Here is a 12,649-nt window from a genome sequence, read left to right on the forward strand (position 1 = left end):
CCCATGCCGTCGCCATCGCACGCGGTGCCGCGTTGCCGCGTGAGCTGATCTTCCCGCTCCTACATCAGCTTTGGCTGTCTTTGAGACGTGGTTGGAGGAAAACTGTCAAAGTGGACAAACGAAACGGAGACGAGCCGACGTTGTCCATGTGACGATTGAAGCCGGCCACTTCGACTCCGCTAGCCGTGCCGCTTTGACTTTTAACCGGGTCGAGTGGGAATCGAGTGCTCTGCCTTGCTGGCAGTTTAAAGTGAAAAATTGGAGAGCATGAGGGACATTGAGCTCTGGGTTAGGCCTAGGGATGCTGGGTTAGGGTGAGGGATGCTGGGTGAGGGTGAGGGATTCTGGGTGAGGGTGAGAGATGCTGGGTGAGGGTGAGGGATGCTGGGTGAGGGTGAGGGATGCTGGGTGAGGGATGCTGGGTGAGGGATGCTGGGTGAGGGTGAGAGATGTTGGGTGAGGGATGCTGGGTGAGGGATGCTGGGTGAGGGTGAGGGATGCTGGGTGAGGGATGCTGGGTGAGGGTGAGAGATGCTGGGTGAGGGATGCTGGGTGAGGGATGCTGGGTGAGGGTGAGAGATGCTGGGTGAGGGTGAGGGATGCTGGGTGAGGGATGCTGGGTGAGGGTGAGGGATGCTGGGTGAGGGTGAGAGATGCTGGGTGAGGGTGAGGGATGCTGGGTGAGGGATGCTGGGTGAGGGTGAGGGATGCTGGGTGAGGGTGAGGGATGCTGGGTGAGGATGAGGGATGCTGGGTGAGGGTGAGAGATGCTGGGTGAGGGTGAGGGATGCTGGGTGAGGGATGCTGGGTGAGGGTGAGGGATGCTGGGTGAGGATGAGGGATGCTGGGTGAGGGTGAGGGATGCTGGGTGAGGGTGAGAGATGCTGGGTCATGGCAAGGGTTAGAGTTGAGCGATGAGGCCCTCCAGGATTTCGGTGCATGGCTGGCTTGCTCCACAAGTGCGGGCCCTTGATGGAAACGCGGCTGTTGACTCAGCGGAGAGGGCATGGGAGTGTTTGCTACGAGTGGGGACACGTGGAGATGAGAGGGGCGAGCGGGAGAGAGACGGAGAGAGAGAGTGCCAGCGTGCGTGTTAATGTGTGCGTGTGCATGCGTGTATGTTCATGTGTGCTTAGGTGGGTTTGCATGTGTTTGGGTACATGGGATTTTGTTTTTTAGGGGATCTTTTTTTGTCTTTGTATGCACGTCTGTGTGGGGAGCGGTGGCGTAGTGGTTAGCATGCTGTGCTACGAACCTGCTGACCCGAGTTCGATTCCCGCTCACACAAAAAAATCACTGACGATTATATGTACCAGACCTGGGCCTCCCCTATGTTGACTCAGCATCAAACAAGTACCTGGTGCAGTGTGTAAACATCGCCATTGGGGAGACAAAGGTGGCCGGGCATGGTGCTGGCGACCCACCCCCTTCAATGTGACGTGCCCGCCTTCATAGGTGCTACTCGCTAACAGCACTTTCCCGCTTGCTCAAACGGACAAAAAAAAACCACGTGGAAAAGAAAATAGTTTTCGCAGTCGATTCATTCCCACCTTCCAACCGGCACTACTTTTCGACGCGGAGATGAGAATTCTCAGCAGCGTCAAACCGTGCGCAGCTGAAACTGCGCGTTCGATAAATCCGCGTTGGGCAAAAGGTTTCCCCCTGTACGGACAACGTTGGTCGACGCTGAAGAGTCAGATACCGCAGGGAGAGTCGGGGGGGGGGCGCTCAGAGTCGTGAGTCCGACTTGGAGACGCGAGAGTGCCGGAGCTGGGAGAGCGCTCGAGTTGGGGTGGCGGTGGCAGTGCTGCTGCTGCCGCTGCTGATGCTGCCGCTGCTGATGGGAGCCGCCGTGCGTCTCATCGCGACGTCTCAGTCCGAGCGGCGGATTTGCCGGATTGCTCGGCCTCTTTAACTGCCGCCGCCGCCGCCTTTATCCAATTACCTGGCCAACGGTCCTTGTAGCGGCAGTGGCGCGTGCAGCCTCGGCACCCTCTCGCTGTGCCGATCGGCCCGTTGATTAAACAGTAGCGGGGGGGAGGGGGGGAGCGGGGGGTGGGGGCCACGATGAAGAGGAGGAGGAGGGGGTGGCCGAGGGGTGGGGGGTCCGCGGAGTGCAAACACTTGACCTGCCTCTCTTCGTTCAGTGCTGACTTAGCACTCTTCACGCTCATTACGCCACTCAGCCGCGGGGCAAAGCCTCTTCCGCGCCGCGTCACAACGCGGAGGGTCTCAGCAGCAGCAGCACAACAGTGGTGGTTGTTGTTTAATGCCCCCCGTGTCCCAAAACAAACCAAGTTAACGGTGCCGGTTCTGACGAGAGGAACCCGGCCCCACGGTTGTTTTTATTTTACTTTAGCCGCGCGTTCATTCCCGCCCGCAGAAGTTTGTTTGGTTTGCGATGATGCGCTCGAGAGAGAGAGAGACTAGGCCTGACCATGGAAGCGTGGAATTTCCAGCACCTGCTCGGAGTCACCAAATGTGAAAAGCGCTGACCAAAGTTCGTTTGAGGAGGCAGAGATGCTTTGGATTTATTGGCTTCTCGGTTTCTTTTGCCAGCTTATTTTCCCCGTTTACGATCAAACTGCGTGCACATATACAAAGACGAAGATACCCCATAGAGCCTTTAACAGACTGTTGGGGCAAGTGCTGTTAGCGAGCACCTATGAAGGCCGGCACGGCACACGAAGGGGTGGGTGGGCCAGCACCACGCCCGACCGCCTTTGTCTCCCCACCGCACTCGATACTCATTTGAGGCTAATTCGACTTAGGGAAGGCCCGAAACCGGTTTAGAAAATCGTCACTGGTGTTGGCCGTGAGCGGGAATCGAACTCGTGTCGACGGGTTTGTAGCGAAGCGCGCTAACCACTACACTACCGCACATACACACACAAAGTAACGTGTGCGTGTGTATATACACACACACAAAGTAACGTGTGTGTACGTGTCTACACACACCGCAAGTCGATAGTAGTGATATTAATAATGTGGTTGGCTGACTCTGGGCTGAAGTTACGTCGCAGCTCTGAGCCGGCAGCGCTGAGATCCTGGGTTCGAATCCCAGAGCCTCCCACCCAGGATTAAACCGACTCCTCGAGTGTGGCGTGCGAGGCGAGAGATGGTTCTCAGGCGCCGTCACCAGTTGGCTGCACAAAATGAAAAACCCATCGCGAGTGGGTTTTTTTTATTTTTTTTATTTTTCTTCGCTGTTGATTTTTCACTTAAATTCAGTCGAGCCCAGCTCCGAGAAGCTTTACGTGGGGCAGACACGGGGACTGAATCACCCGCGCTCATTCGCCAGGCTTCAGGCACTGCTCCGCGGCAAGGGAGATCAGTGACAGAGTGGGGGGGGGGGGGCGGTGGGGGGCCTGGAGATGGCTTTGAGTGTGACAGGGAGGACGCGGCTTACGTAGATATAATATTTGCGATGCAATTAATACATGGATATCGCAGCGGTAGTCGAAGGGAATAGTCAACAATGATAACACGCTCGGAGCAATCATCATCATCATTAGCCATTGGTCAATCCACTGCTGGATGAAGGCCTCGCCAAGCCACTGCCACCCGCAGCACCCATTGTAGCCACCAGCCGTGTGATTGAACGCGATGGGCAGGCGCCGGTTTGCTGAGGAGGATGTCATGGTCGTGGCACAGAGGTTGGTGAACTGAATTTTGAACCTGGCTAGACCTGAGTTCAGTTCCCCAGCCACGTGCCAATGATATCTGAACGAGCCTGGCAACACCTTCACCAGCGAGTGCTGACCCGTGTGGTGAAATATGATTTTTAAAACAACACCCCATGCCTGACATGGCAATGGGAGAGGCCCTCATCCAGCAGTGGATGGGCAGAGGGGCTGTAAACGATCATCACAAAGGCAGCCTTGCGGGATGGCTTGGCCTGCCTCTCTCTGCGACATTCCTCGTAACTCTCGCACCACGTGGGCCCCGTCCGAGTCGCGGGCGGCTCCGTCTGAACCTCACGGGAGCGCGGGAGTCGGAGCGCCGCTCCGTGTGAACTCAGCAATGAGTGGGCTATGGATAGACAAGCCCCTGCCGTGCGAATGTGGAATTTCCACACCTGGTTCTTCGGCCACAGTACCACCCGACCGTCTGCACATTCAGAACATCAGCCGCAGCACCACCTGACCGTTTGCGCATTTAGAACAACGACAAAAACGTCGTGGAATCGGTGACATTTGAAGCCTCGCAGGGGTGGAGGTGACGCTGAGCTGGCGACGTGTTGGCCGTCGCGCCCCGCAGACAGCGGCAATCTCGGGGGCGCTCCTCCGTAAGGGCTGGCCGATCACCTCACCGGTTGTCCCGGCTAAAATCCTACCACAGGTCAATAACACCTCCTGCCCCCGGCGAAATTCCCCCGCACCTCTGATAATTCCCAAATAAATCCGTGTTTGGGAGTGGAGGTTTCTGTGCGTGGATCCCTGTCTGATGCTCACCTCGCCCCAATCACCTGTTGTGCATCTTCGCAGGCGTGTTCGAGGTGAGAGGTGCCCCCGAGAAATGTGAGCTGATGATGTGGTTGGCTGGCTTGCCGCGGTGGCAGGGGGGGGGTGGCTGCGCTGGGAGGAGGCGCTGCGGCTCATGCTAATGCGTGTGTCCGTGTAAGAGCACTGAGCCATCGCGGCTGGGATCTCGGGTTCAAATCCCAGGCATAAAAGTGGCTTTTCAAGTGTGGCGAGTCTGATGGTTTCAGCTCGGTCACCGATGAATGCACAGATATTTAAACAAAAAAAAACATCATGAGATTTTGGGTTTTCACTTAATTCTGTCTGTATTTACCGTATATGTCGGGTGACTGACGTTAGGTCAAACTCGTTGTTTGTGAATCACGAAGGAGCGCTGCGTGGGGTGGGATGACAGTGAACTGTGGATGTGCCTCTGCGGTCTCATTTTCTGGGGCCGTTCTCTGTTCTCTGAAATGATCGATCCTCATTGCTCTGTTGGCTGTGACAGGCCCCAGTCGACAGTGCCCATCAGCTCAAATAATCAATGAGTTGGCACTCGTTTCCACGGCCGGTCCTGCGTCAGGGGTGGAAATTCCACTTTGCCATGGTGCGGGCCAGTCTCTATGTTGACATCCTACAAAGTGGTACTGCATTTATCTTCCTCGGAGGGAATGAAACATAGATTGTTTTATTGACTGAGATTTGAACTCTCAACCTTTAGTTGTGCACTGCCAAGGTCATCGTAATGATCATCAACATTACGATGACAATGGAACTAAGAGCAAAACTGGGATATGATCATTGAATAAAACCTAACACGAAAACCACAACTCGAGAAGCAGTAGTGATGGAGGAGTGATGCGAAGTGGCATTTTGATTTTATTTTGGTGACAGAAGTGTTTGATGGCCCCTCAGGAATGAAACGAGATCCGTTAGTATCATCAGTGTGGACGCCACCACTACCACCACCATTAATACAACCATCACCACTACTCTCACCACCATCATCACCACCGCCATCATCATTACCAGCACCACCATCCCTGGCACCACCACCATCGACTACCACTGCCACCGACACCTCCAACAACATAATTAATGCCACCATCAACAACATTACTTTCACCACCACCACTAATATCATTACCACCACCACCACCACCACTGCCACAACCACCAGCAGCAGCAAAAGGCAGGTGCAGCAAATTGCGAGGAAATTAAGAGTGGTTGTGGGGATGGGTGAGTGATGCATCATTGCTACTGGCCACATCTGGCGCTAACAGTTTTGTAAATGCAGTGACGGATCGCCAGCTCTGCTCAAATTAGGCTCTGTGTTCTGCTCGCTGTGCGTGTGTGTGTGGGTGCGCGTGTGTGTGTGGTGTGTGCGCATACGTTTGGGTGTGTGCGTGTGGGTCCGTGCAGGCGTGTGCGTGCATGTGCGTGCGTGCGTGCGTGCGCTCATTCATCCATTTGCATGCGGGGTATATTGCGTGCACCGTTCTAGAAATGTAATGCACACTCCGTGTGTGCTGGATGTCAGGGTATATATATTTTCGTCAACAATATTACGCACGATGTTAGCTCCTCGTTTTCTCTGGAACCGATGTCGTTTGCCGAGCGAGTGATTGTGTTGCGAGTAATTTAAACACGCACGCGGCCACGTGACACAGCGGTTAGAGCGCTCGGCTTGCAGTCAGAAGGTCGTGAGTTCAAATCCCGTCGAGGGTCGGTCCGGCCCCTTGCCTTCCTGTGTTGGACACAAATGGACACCACTTTATGCGATGTTCACAGTAATCGTCGTATGCAAGCGCTCGCTCCCTCCATGGGAACGTGGAATTGCCACCGAAGGAGCGTTGTCCCAGCGCTTGTATGACATTGACTATCGATGCGCACTGTACGTGTGTGTTGTGATGGACGCCTTGTCGATCACGGCGCTGCATCGTTATTTATTTGTGCGTGTGTGTGGGGGCGGTGTGGGAGGAAACACAATATTGGCGTGCCAGGTTTTCCAGACTGCGCGAGTCATATGTGTGGCAATAGAGTTAATGCGGCTGGCATGGTAAACGATCAGTCATTCAATTAGCTGCGATGGACACACCTGGCGCGACAGCCTGCCTGTCCGCAGGCTCCAAATGTGGAGCCGAATGTGAGGCCTGGGACCTTTTATTTTCAAACACATCATCATCGTCATCACTGTCAACAACATCATCGTCTACATCCGATCACCAATGCCATCTGGCATATTGTCTCCTGTGTTTGGGAGTTCACGCTTTTGAACGGGGGGCTTAACTCAGCCCAATGAGCATCATCATCATCTTTACTGAGCATATACAATTGGTACCACTTTGTGGAAAGTATATAGTAGCCAATCTATGGAGAAACTGGTCCGAACATAGCAACATGGAATTTCCACCATGGCTTCGGGTCCCCAAAATAGATGAGCTCTCCCCAAATGTTCGTTTGAAAGTGGACGCAGCATTTTTTTTTCGAAAGCTAGATTGCCGTATCTGCAACAAAACCAAAAAAACACAGTGTTGTATGCCTCAGGGTGAGGCTTGAACATTGATTCGGGTCAAGTGATAGTTGCCCCTTTGTTTCCAATTTTGCTCAAAAGGGCACAGGCTAGTGCAGGCCTCGGAGGCGGCCTTGAGCCTAAGCTGTGGGGCTGGCTTAATAGCCACGCTGAAGGAGCTAGACCTTAGTGCTCTGATTCAACCATCGGCTGGGTGGATGGCGATGTGCCGAGCAGGTCTAAGAGTCAGGCCGGTTTAGTGTAGGTATGCCTTAGGGTTAGCGCCGGGTGGTTGGCTGCGTTTTGGACGGGACTAAGGGGCAGGTTTGGTGCAGGCCTCAGAGTCAGCCTGGAGTTGGGCGTTGTGGTGTAAGCAGGATTAGTGACCGGGCTTGAGGGAGGGACCAAGCGCTAGGCTCAGTGCAGGCCTTGGGGCGAGTTTCAGGTCTGGGCTATAGGGGCAAGACTGAAGCTCAGGAGCCAGGCTGAAGCTCAGGGACTCAGCTTCCCGGAGATGGGGGGACGGGAGAGAGGTGAGTGGGGGGGGGGAGAGGAAAGGGGTGGGGGTTGGGGAGGCGCGACCGTGCGGTCCCCGGCGTGCCCGGGTCGCGGGCGGCCACCGGGTCAATCCCTCGCGATGAAGGGGACAGCGCGTGTCCCAGCAGCGCGATCAACGTTACAGGGCAGATCAATGCGACTCCATCTGCCCACAAAAGCGCTGGATTAAGTGGGATATTATGGGCGCGATGAGTTGCCACGCGGCTGTTCATTCCAGCTTCATTTCGGCCGCCTCCAGGCCGGCGAAATTGAGCGATCGATAGCGACCGGGGATCGTAAGTCCCGGCGAATCTAACCGCCCGTAAATTTAGAGTGACACCTCGCATGGTGACATAAACTGATATATGAGTGATTCAGAGCCAGGACTGTGGCTTTTTAATATAGAGAGTCTGATTGCGAGACTTTAAAGTTGCCATGTTTCGCTGAACTCTGGGGAAAGGGCAGCCAAATCCACAAGATGGAAGAGAAAAACATTTTGTTTTGGAGTTAATAACGGATCATAGGCAGGAAATCCCTGCAACGCACGCAGAGAAAAATATGAGAACAAGCTTAGGGTTGGAGCGAGATGTGATTTACTGTTTTGAAGTCATGAGACAGTTAGTGGTCATGTAAGACTTAAAATGCTTTTAACCTTTTTGGATTTGATTTAAATGATGGTGTTTTATACCAGATTGAAAGTTAAGGTGGGAAAAAGCCTTTCATTTATCAGAGATTGATGAGCGGCGATGGTGGCGGCCTTAATTCTACGAGCGGAGAGCGCGCCCGGTTTTGTGCGCGCTCCCGCTACGGATTGTGAAAATGATGGGAATTCATTCGGGTTAATCATTGTTTTACTGCAGGAAAAAAGAAAATAATAGACGCTATTTCTGGAGTTGATGAATCGTTAAAATACCTTTGAAACATTCATATGTTGTGTCGAGCATTACGGGAGATTCCCTATAAGTGCATAATTTAAGTAAAAAAAATAAGTCAAGTCAGCCTGTCTGTGGCCAAGCAAGTACTCGTTTGAATTGGCAGCCTTTATCAAGTGATGCAAATTCCACATTCCTATTTCCAGGTGCAGTCTGTCCAAACGCCAGCTAGAGTTAACTCCTTGAAGGGATACCACTAGGGCCATTCCCCGGGGCGATGAAGCGATTGCTTGCACGGCTGTACGGGTTCCAGAAGCAAATTTCGCTCCTCACCATAATCATCATTAGCCATGATCCATCCACTGCTTCCCACAAGCAATTGCCGTAATTGCACGACGCTGTGACAGTCCACCTATCACCAGCACACGAGCCGATTCCATTGACCCATTTGTCGTGCCGGGGTTTTCCCCTCATTTACATATTTGAATTGTCGCTCCATCTCCCCGGGCGACGCCCTCCCGGGACTCGCTCCATCCCTCGGCAGCCGCTCCGCTATTATTCTTGACCATCGGCCACCGTCCCTTCTTCCGACGTGTCCTGCCCAAGCCCGCTGAACTTTCTGCACGGACGAACTTACGTCGAATGACCCGTGTATGTGCTCTCGTCCACGGGTTTCTCTTTTACGCCTCAATGCCATTCCCAGCATGCATTTATTCGTGGTCTTTGCACACTTTTGAGCTTTCCGTGGCATTTCTTTTGTGGCCACGGTCACGTAACCGAACCGTGCGTCACTGCTGATGACACGTCCCATTAAAATTGCACATTTGAGATGCAATCGATGATCTTCCTAAAAAGAGAGAGCACTGCAGCGACATGCCTTGGTGTGCCATTCTTGTAGATGCATTGCTGTCATGATGACAACACACACAGACGGGTAAGCTGGGTTATTCGTGTGCGTGTGTGTGTGCGTGTCCCATAGTTGGGACTATTGGCAGCACTGGGCAGCATGATTATTGTATCAATAACACGAGAGACGTTACCCAGCTGGGTGACGACGCAGTGCTTCGCGCGAGCAGGTCGTAAATATAAGGGAGGCTCAACCCATCATCTCTCAAGGGTCGATAAAGGTATAAAGCCGTCATTGTATTGAATAACTCAGTCCTGTCATAAGAATGTAGAATTTCCACCACTTCCGCCGGGCCATAAACCGAGATGAACGCCGCACACGGCTCGTTTGAGCCGGGGGGGGGGGAGTCACTTTGACTTTGACGATGCGATATTATCGCTGACATCGCCACTATCATCTCCATGAATCACGTTTATTGTCAGACGCGGCACCTCATCGCACGCCGCTCTCTAATTATTTTATGTTCGTTCCCCATAGGGGAATCTTATTGCGGTCCCGGCCATTGTAAACAAGTCCACGGTGCACGTGCCTTTCCGCGCGCTTGTGCGTGTGTCTGTGGTCGTGGGGAGCGGCGGTGTAGCGGTGAGGGCACTGCACTATGAACCCGGCGGCCCGAGTTCAATTCCCGCTCACGGCCAAAATCGGTGACGATTATCTGAACCGGTCCTGGGCCTCCGCTAGGTCGACTCATCCTCAAATGAGTACCTGGTGCGGTGTGCAAACATCGCCACTCCACTGGGGAGACAAAGGCGGCCGGGCGTATTGCTGGCAAGCCACCCCCTCGTGTGCCTTGCCGGCCTTCATAGGTGCTCGCTAACAGCACTTGCCCCAACAGTCTGTTTAGGCTATTGGGGGGAGATGGGGAATCTTTGTCTTTGTCGTCGTGTATGAACACACGTTTGTGTACATGAACACAAAGACAAAGATCTTTCATCGTGGAACATCGGGCGCAGTGGCAAGCAGCGAGCACCTGTTAAGACCGGCATGACGCGTGATGGGGTGGGGGTGGCCGGCACTCTGCCTGGCCGCCTTTGTCTCTCTCTCTCTTGCTGTGGTTCGCACACCACACGAGGTGATGCCCTAGACCGTGAGTAAAGTTTCTAGCCGTTGGATTGACTCGGCTCACCATCCCTCCTGGGCCGATAAAATAAGGCGCCACTTTGAGCGTGGAAAACCATTGGCCTTTTATACACAGTGCCGAGTAATTCACAGCCATCCATACGCAAACACTATGAAGCGGAACAGCGTCTCCCTTCTTATCCTCAGCTGTGTCTTCCTCTGCCCCGCACTGCAGTCTGCGCCGCACTGCAGCCGGCGTTCACTCTCACCGCTCTCTTCCCGGGAGCCCCGCAGCTCTGGCTCAATCCATCTCCCCGGCGCCCCAACCCTGTACAGTTCTTTCCGCGGCTCGGCCCTGGAAATCACTCTTCTCCGCATTCGGCGCGAGCGCTCGTGGCATAATTTAGCTTTTTTGCCGAGGGTTCTTTTTTTTCTTTCTTCCGTAATTTATTTTTTTCCGGGTGAAATATTCTCTGCCCTAATTGCTTTGTAATGTCTTCATTTGTTCCGCTTCTGTCACCGCCGCCTGCTCCAGTTCGCTGGGCTCGTCGCGCAGACACAACCCTTGCGTTCGCTCGCTGCCGGTGCCTCCGCTCGCACGCTCGGTGTCAAAACGAAACTTCACTCAACGACAAAACAAACGCGACATAAAAATGTTCGCGCACTCGGGCGGCTCGTGACAAATGGCCGCTCCCCGCGTGCTCTGCCCGAGCCCAGAACCCCCGGCGGTGCTGGCGGTCCCAAGTCCCCCGGTTGTCTTGGTCCCAAGTCTCAAAGTTGTCGAGACGCAGAGCGAGTGGCACCCAGTTTCCCACCGCCCGCCTGCGTAGACGCGCGGTCGCTGATAACGACGCTCGGGCTTCGCTCACGGAGGAGATCCGTCCGTTGTCTCTCCACGCTCTCTGTGTGCCGACGACGAAAGCGATGAGCGGACGGCGCACGTCTCCTGCACACGTGCGCCCGTCGCTCCACGTGAACGTCCAAGTTTGTCTCACGCAGCCCATCAGCATCGCGCAGGCCTTCTGCGAGTGCATCAATTCGGCACGGATTGATTTAAGACAGGTCAAACTCTGAACCGGTTTCGACGCACAATGTCGCATCGGTTGGGGTTAGGCTTGCTTCAGTCAGTTATCTTGTTTATAGGCGAGAGGCGCTCCCTACCAGCCTGGCTGCCTGTTGCAGTGCATCGCATTGCACTGCGTGCCATTGCATCGGAGGTTACCGCATTGCAACGCATTGCTTCATTGCATTCGACCGCCGGCATCGCAGCGTGTCGCATTCGTCGCGCCGCCGTGCCGAACCACGTTCGCTTCCGTGGTCGTCGCGCCGTTGCGTTGCGCCGCGGCTGACCGCGCTCGTCCTGTGTGTGTGCGCCTTGCGACCCAGACGTGGTGAGCCCCGTGCAGGCGGGCGACTCCCCCGTGAGCGGCGACGCGGTGCGCAAGCAGCTGCGCTCCGACGCCTTCGCGCAGCAGCAGCTGGAGGCGCTGGAGCGCGCGTTCGAGCGGCAGCACTACGCCGAGGTGTTCGCCGAGCACGGCAAGCCCGAGCAGGTAACCTCGCCCCGCTCGCACCGCACGCCCCGCTCGGCCGCTCGCCCTCAACTCACGCTTTTCCGCCCGCTGGCCTGCTCACACTCGCTCTCACTCGCCCCACTCACACACTCGCTCACACTCAGGTTGTGCGACAAGTCAAGGGCCTGGTCTGGTACCGTGGAATCCTCCTATCACCCTCTCACCTCTTCCTTACCTCTCACCCCTGTCACCTCTCATTCGCCCCTCTTTCCCTCTCCCCCTCTCTCACCTCCCTCTCTCACCTCTAGATTTCCCTCTCACGCTCACTAAACTCATTGCTCCCCTTTGACTGTGGCTGCTACAGATGCTCTGCATCGATCAATGCGCCGAACATTGATTCGCCTGTCTCTGTGCGGCATTGTGCCTGTGAGCACCGGCTGTGTTGACCTCCAGCGTGGGCAGGGTGGTTCCACAGTGGGCACCTCACCGCTGTGGCTATGAGATGTTAACTACCTCGCCTGGTATACAGGAGGTCGTGGGTTCGATCCCCACCCAGACGCCTGCTGTATATTTGGAGTGTGCGTGTCTGTCGCTCTCCGTGGTCACGTGGATTTTTCTCCAGGTCCTCCGGTTTTCCCTTCACATTTAGAATCAACGTGCGTTTAGAGTAGTTGGCTGCTACACATTTCCATGTGATAAGCCACTTTGTTGAGCTATCATTTGTGATAGCTTGGTCGCTTCTGAAAAACAGCTTCTACATAGCTGAGTGGGCCTTACCTGCTAAA

The 12,649-nt window shown here is 54.6% G+C and overlaps 1 protein-coding gene across 1 annotated transcript in view; it reads left to right on the top strand.

Moving 5' to 3' along the window:
- Positions 1-12,649, top strand: part of LOC144934195 (paired box protein Pax-2-A-like) — a 79,667-nt gene that overhangs the window by 20,820 nt on the left and 46,198 nt on the right. The window contains exon 4 of the mRNA XM_078859774.1: positions 11,737-11,903. Coding sequence (XP_078715900.1) covers positions 11,737-11,903 — 167 coding nt within the window. The remainder of the gene's footprint in view (positions 1-11,736; positions 11,904-12,649) is intronic.

This window comes from Lampetra fluviatilis, chromosome 9, assembly GCF_964198595.1.
Source record: "Lampetra fluviatilis chromosome 9, kcLamFluv1.1, whole genome shotgun sequence".
Taxonomy (NCBI): Eukaryota; Metazoa; Chordata; class Hyperoartia; order Petromyzontiformes; family Petromyzontidae; genus Lampetra; species Lampetra fluviatilis.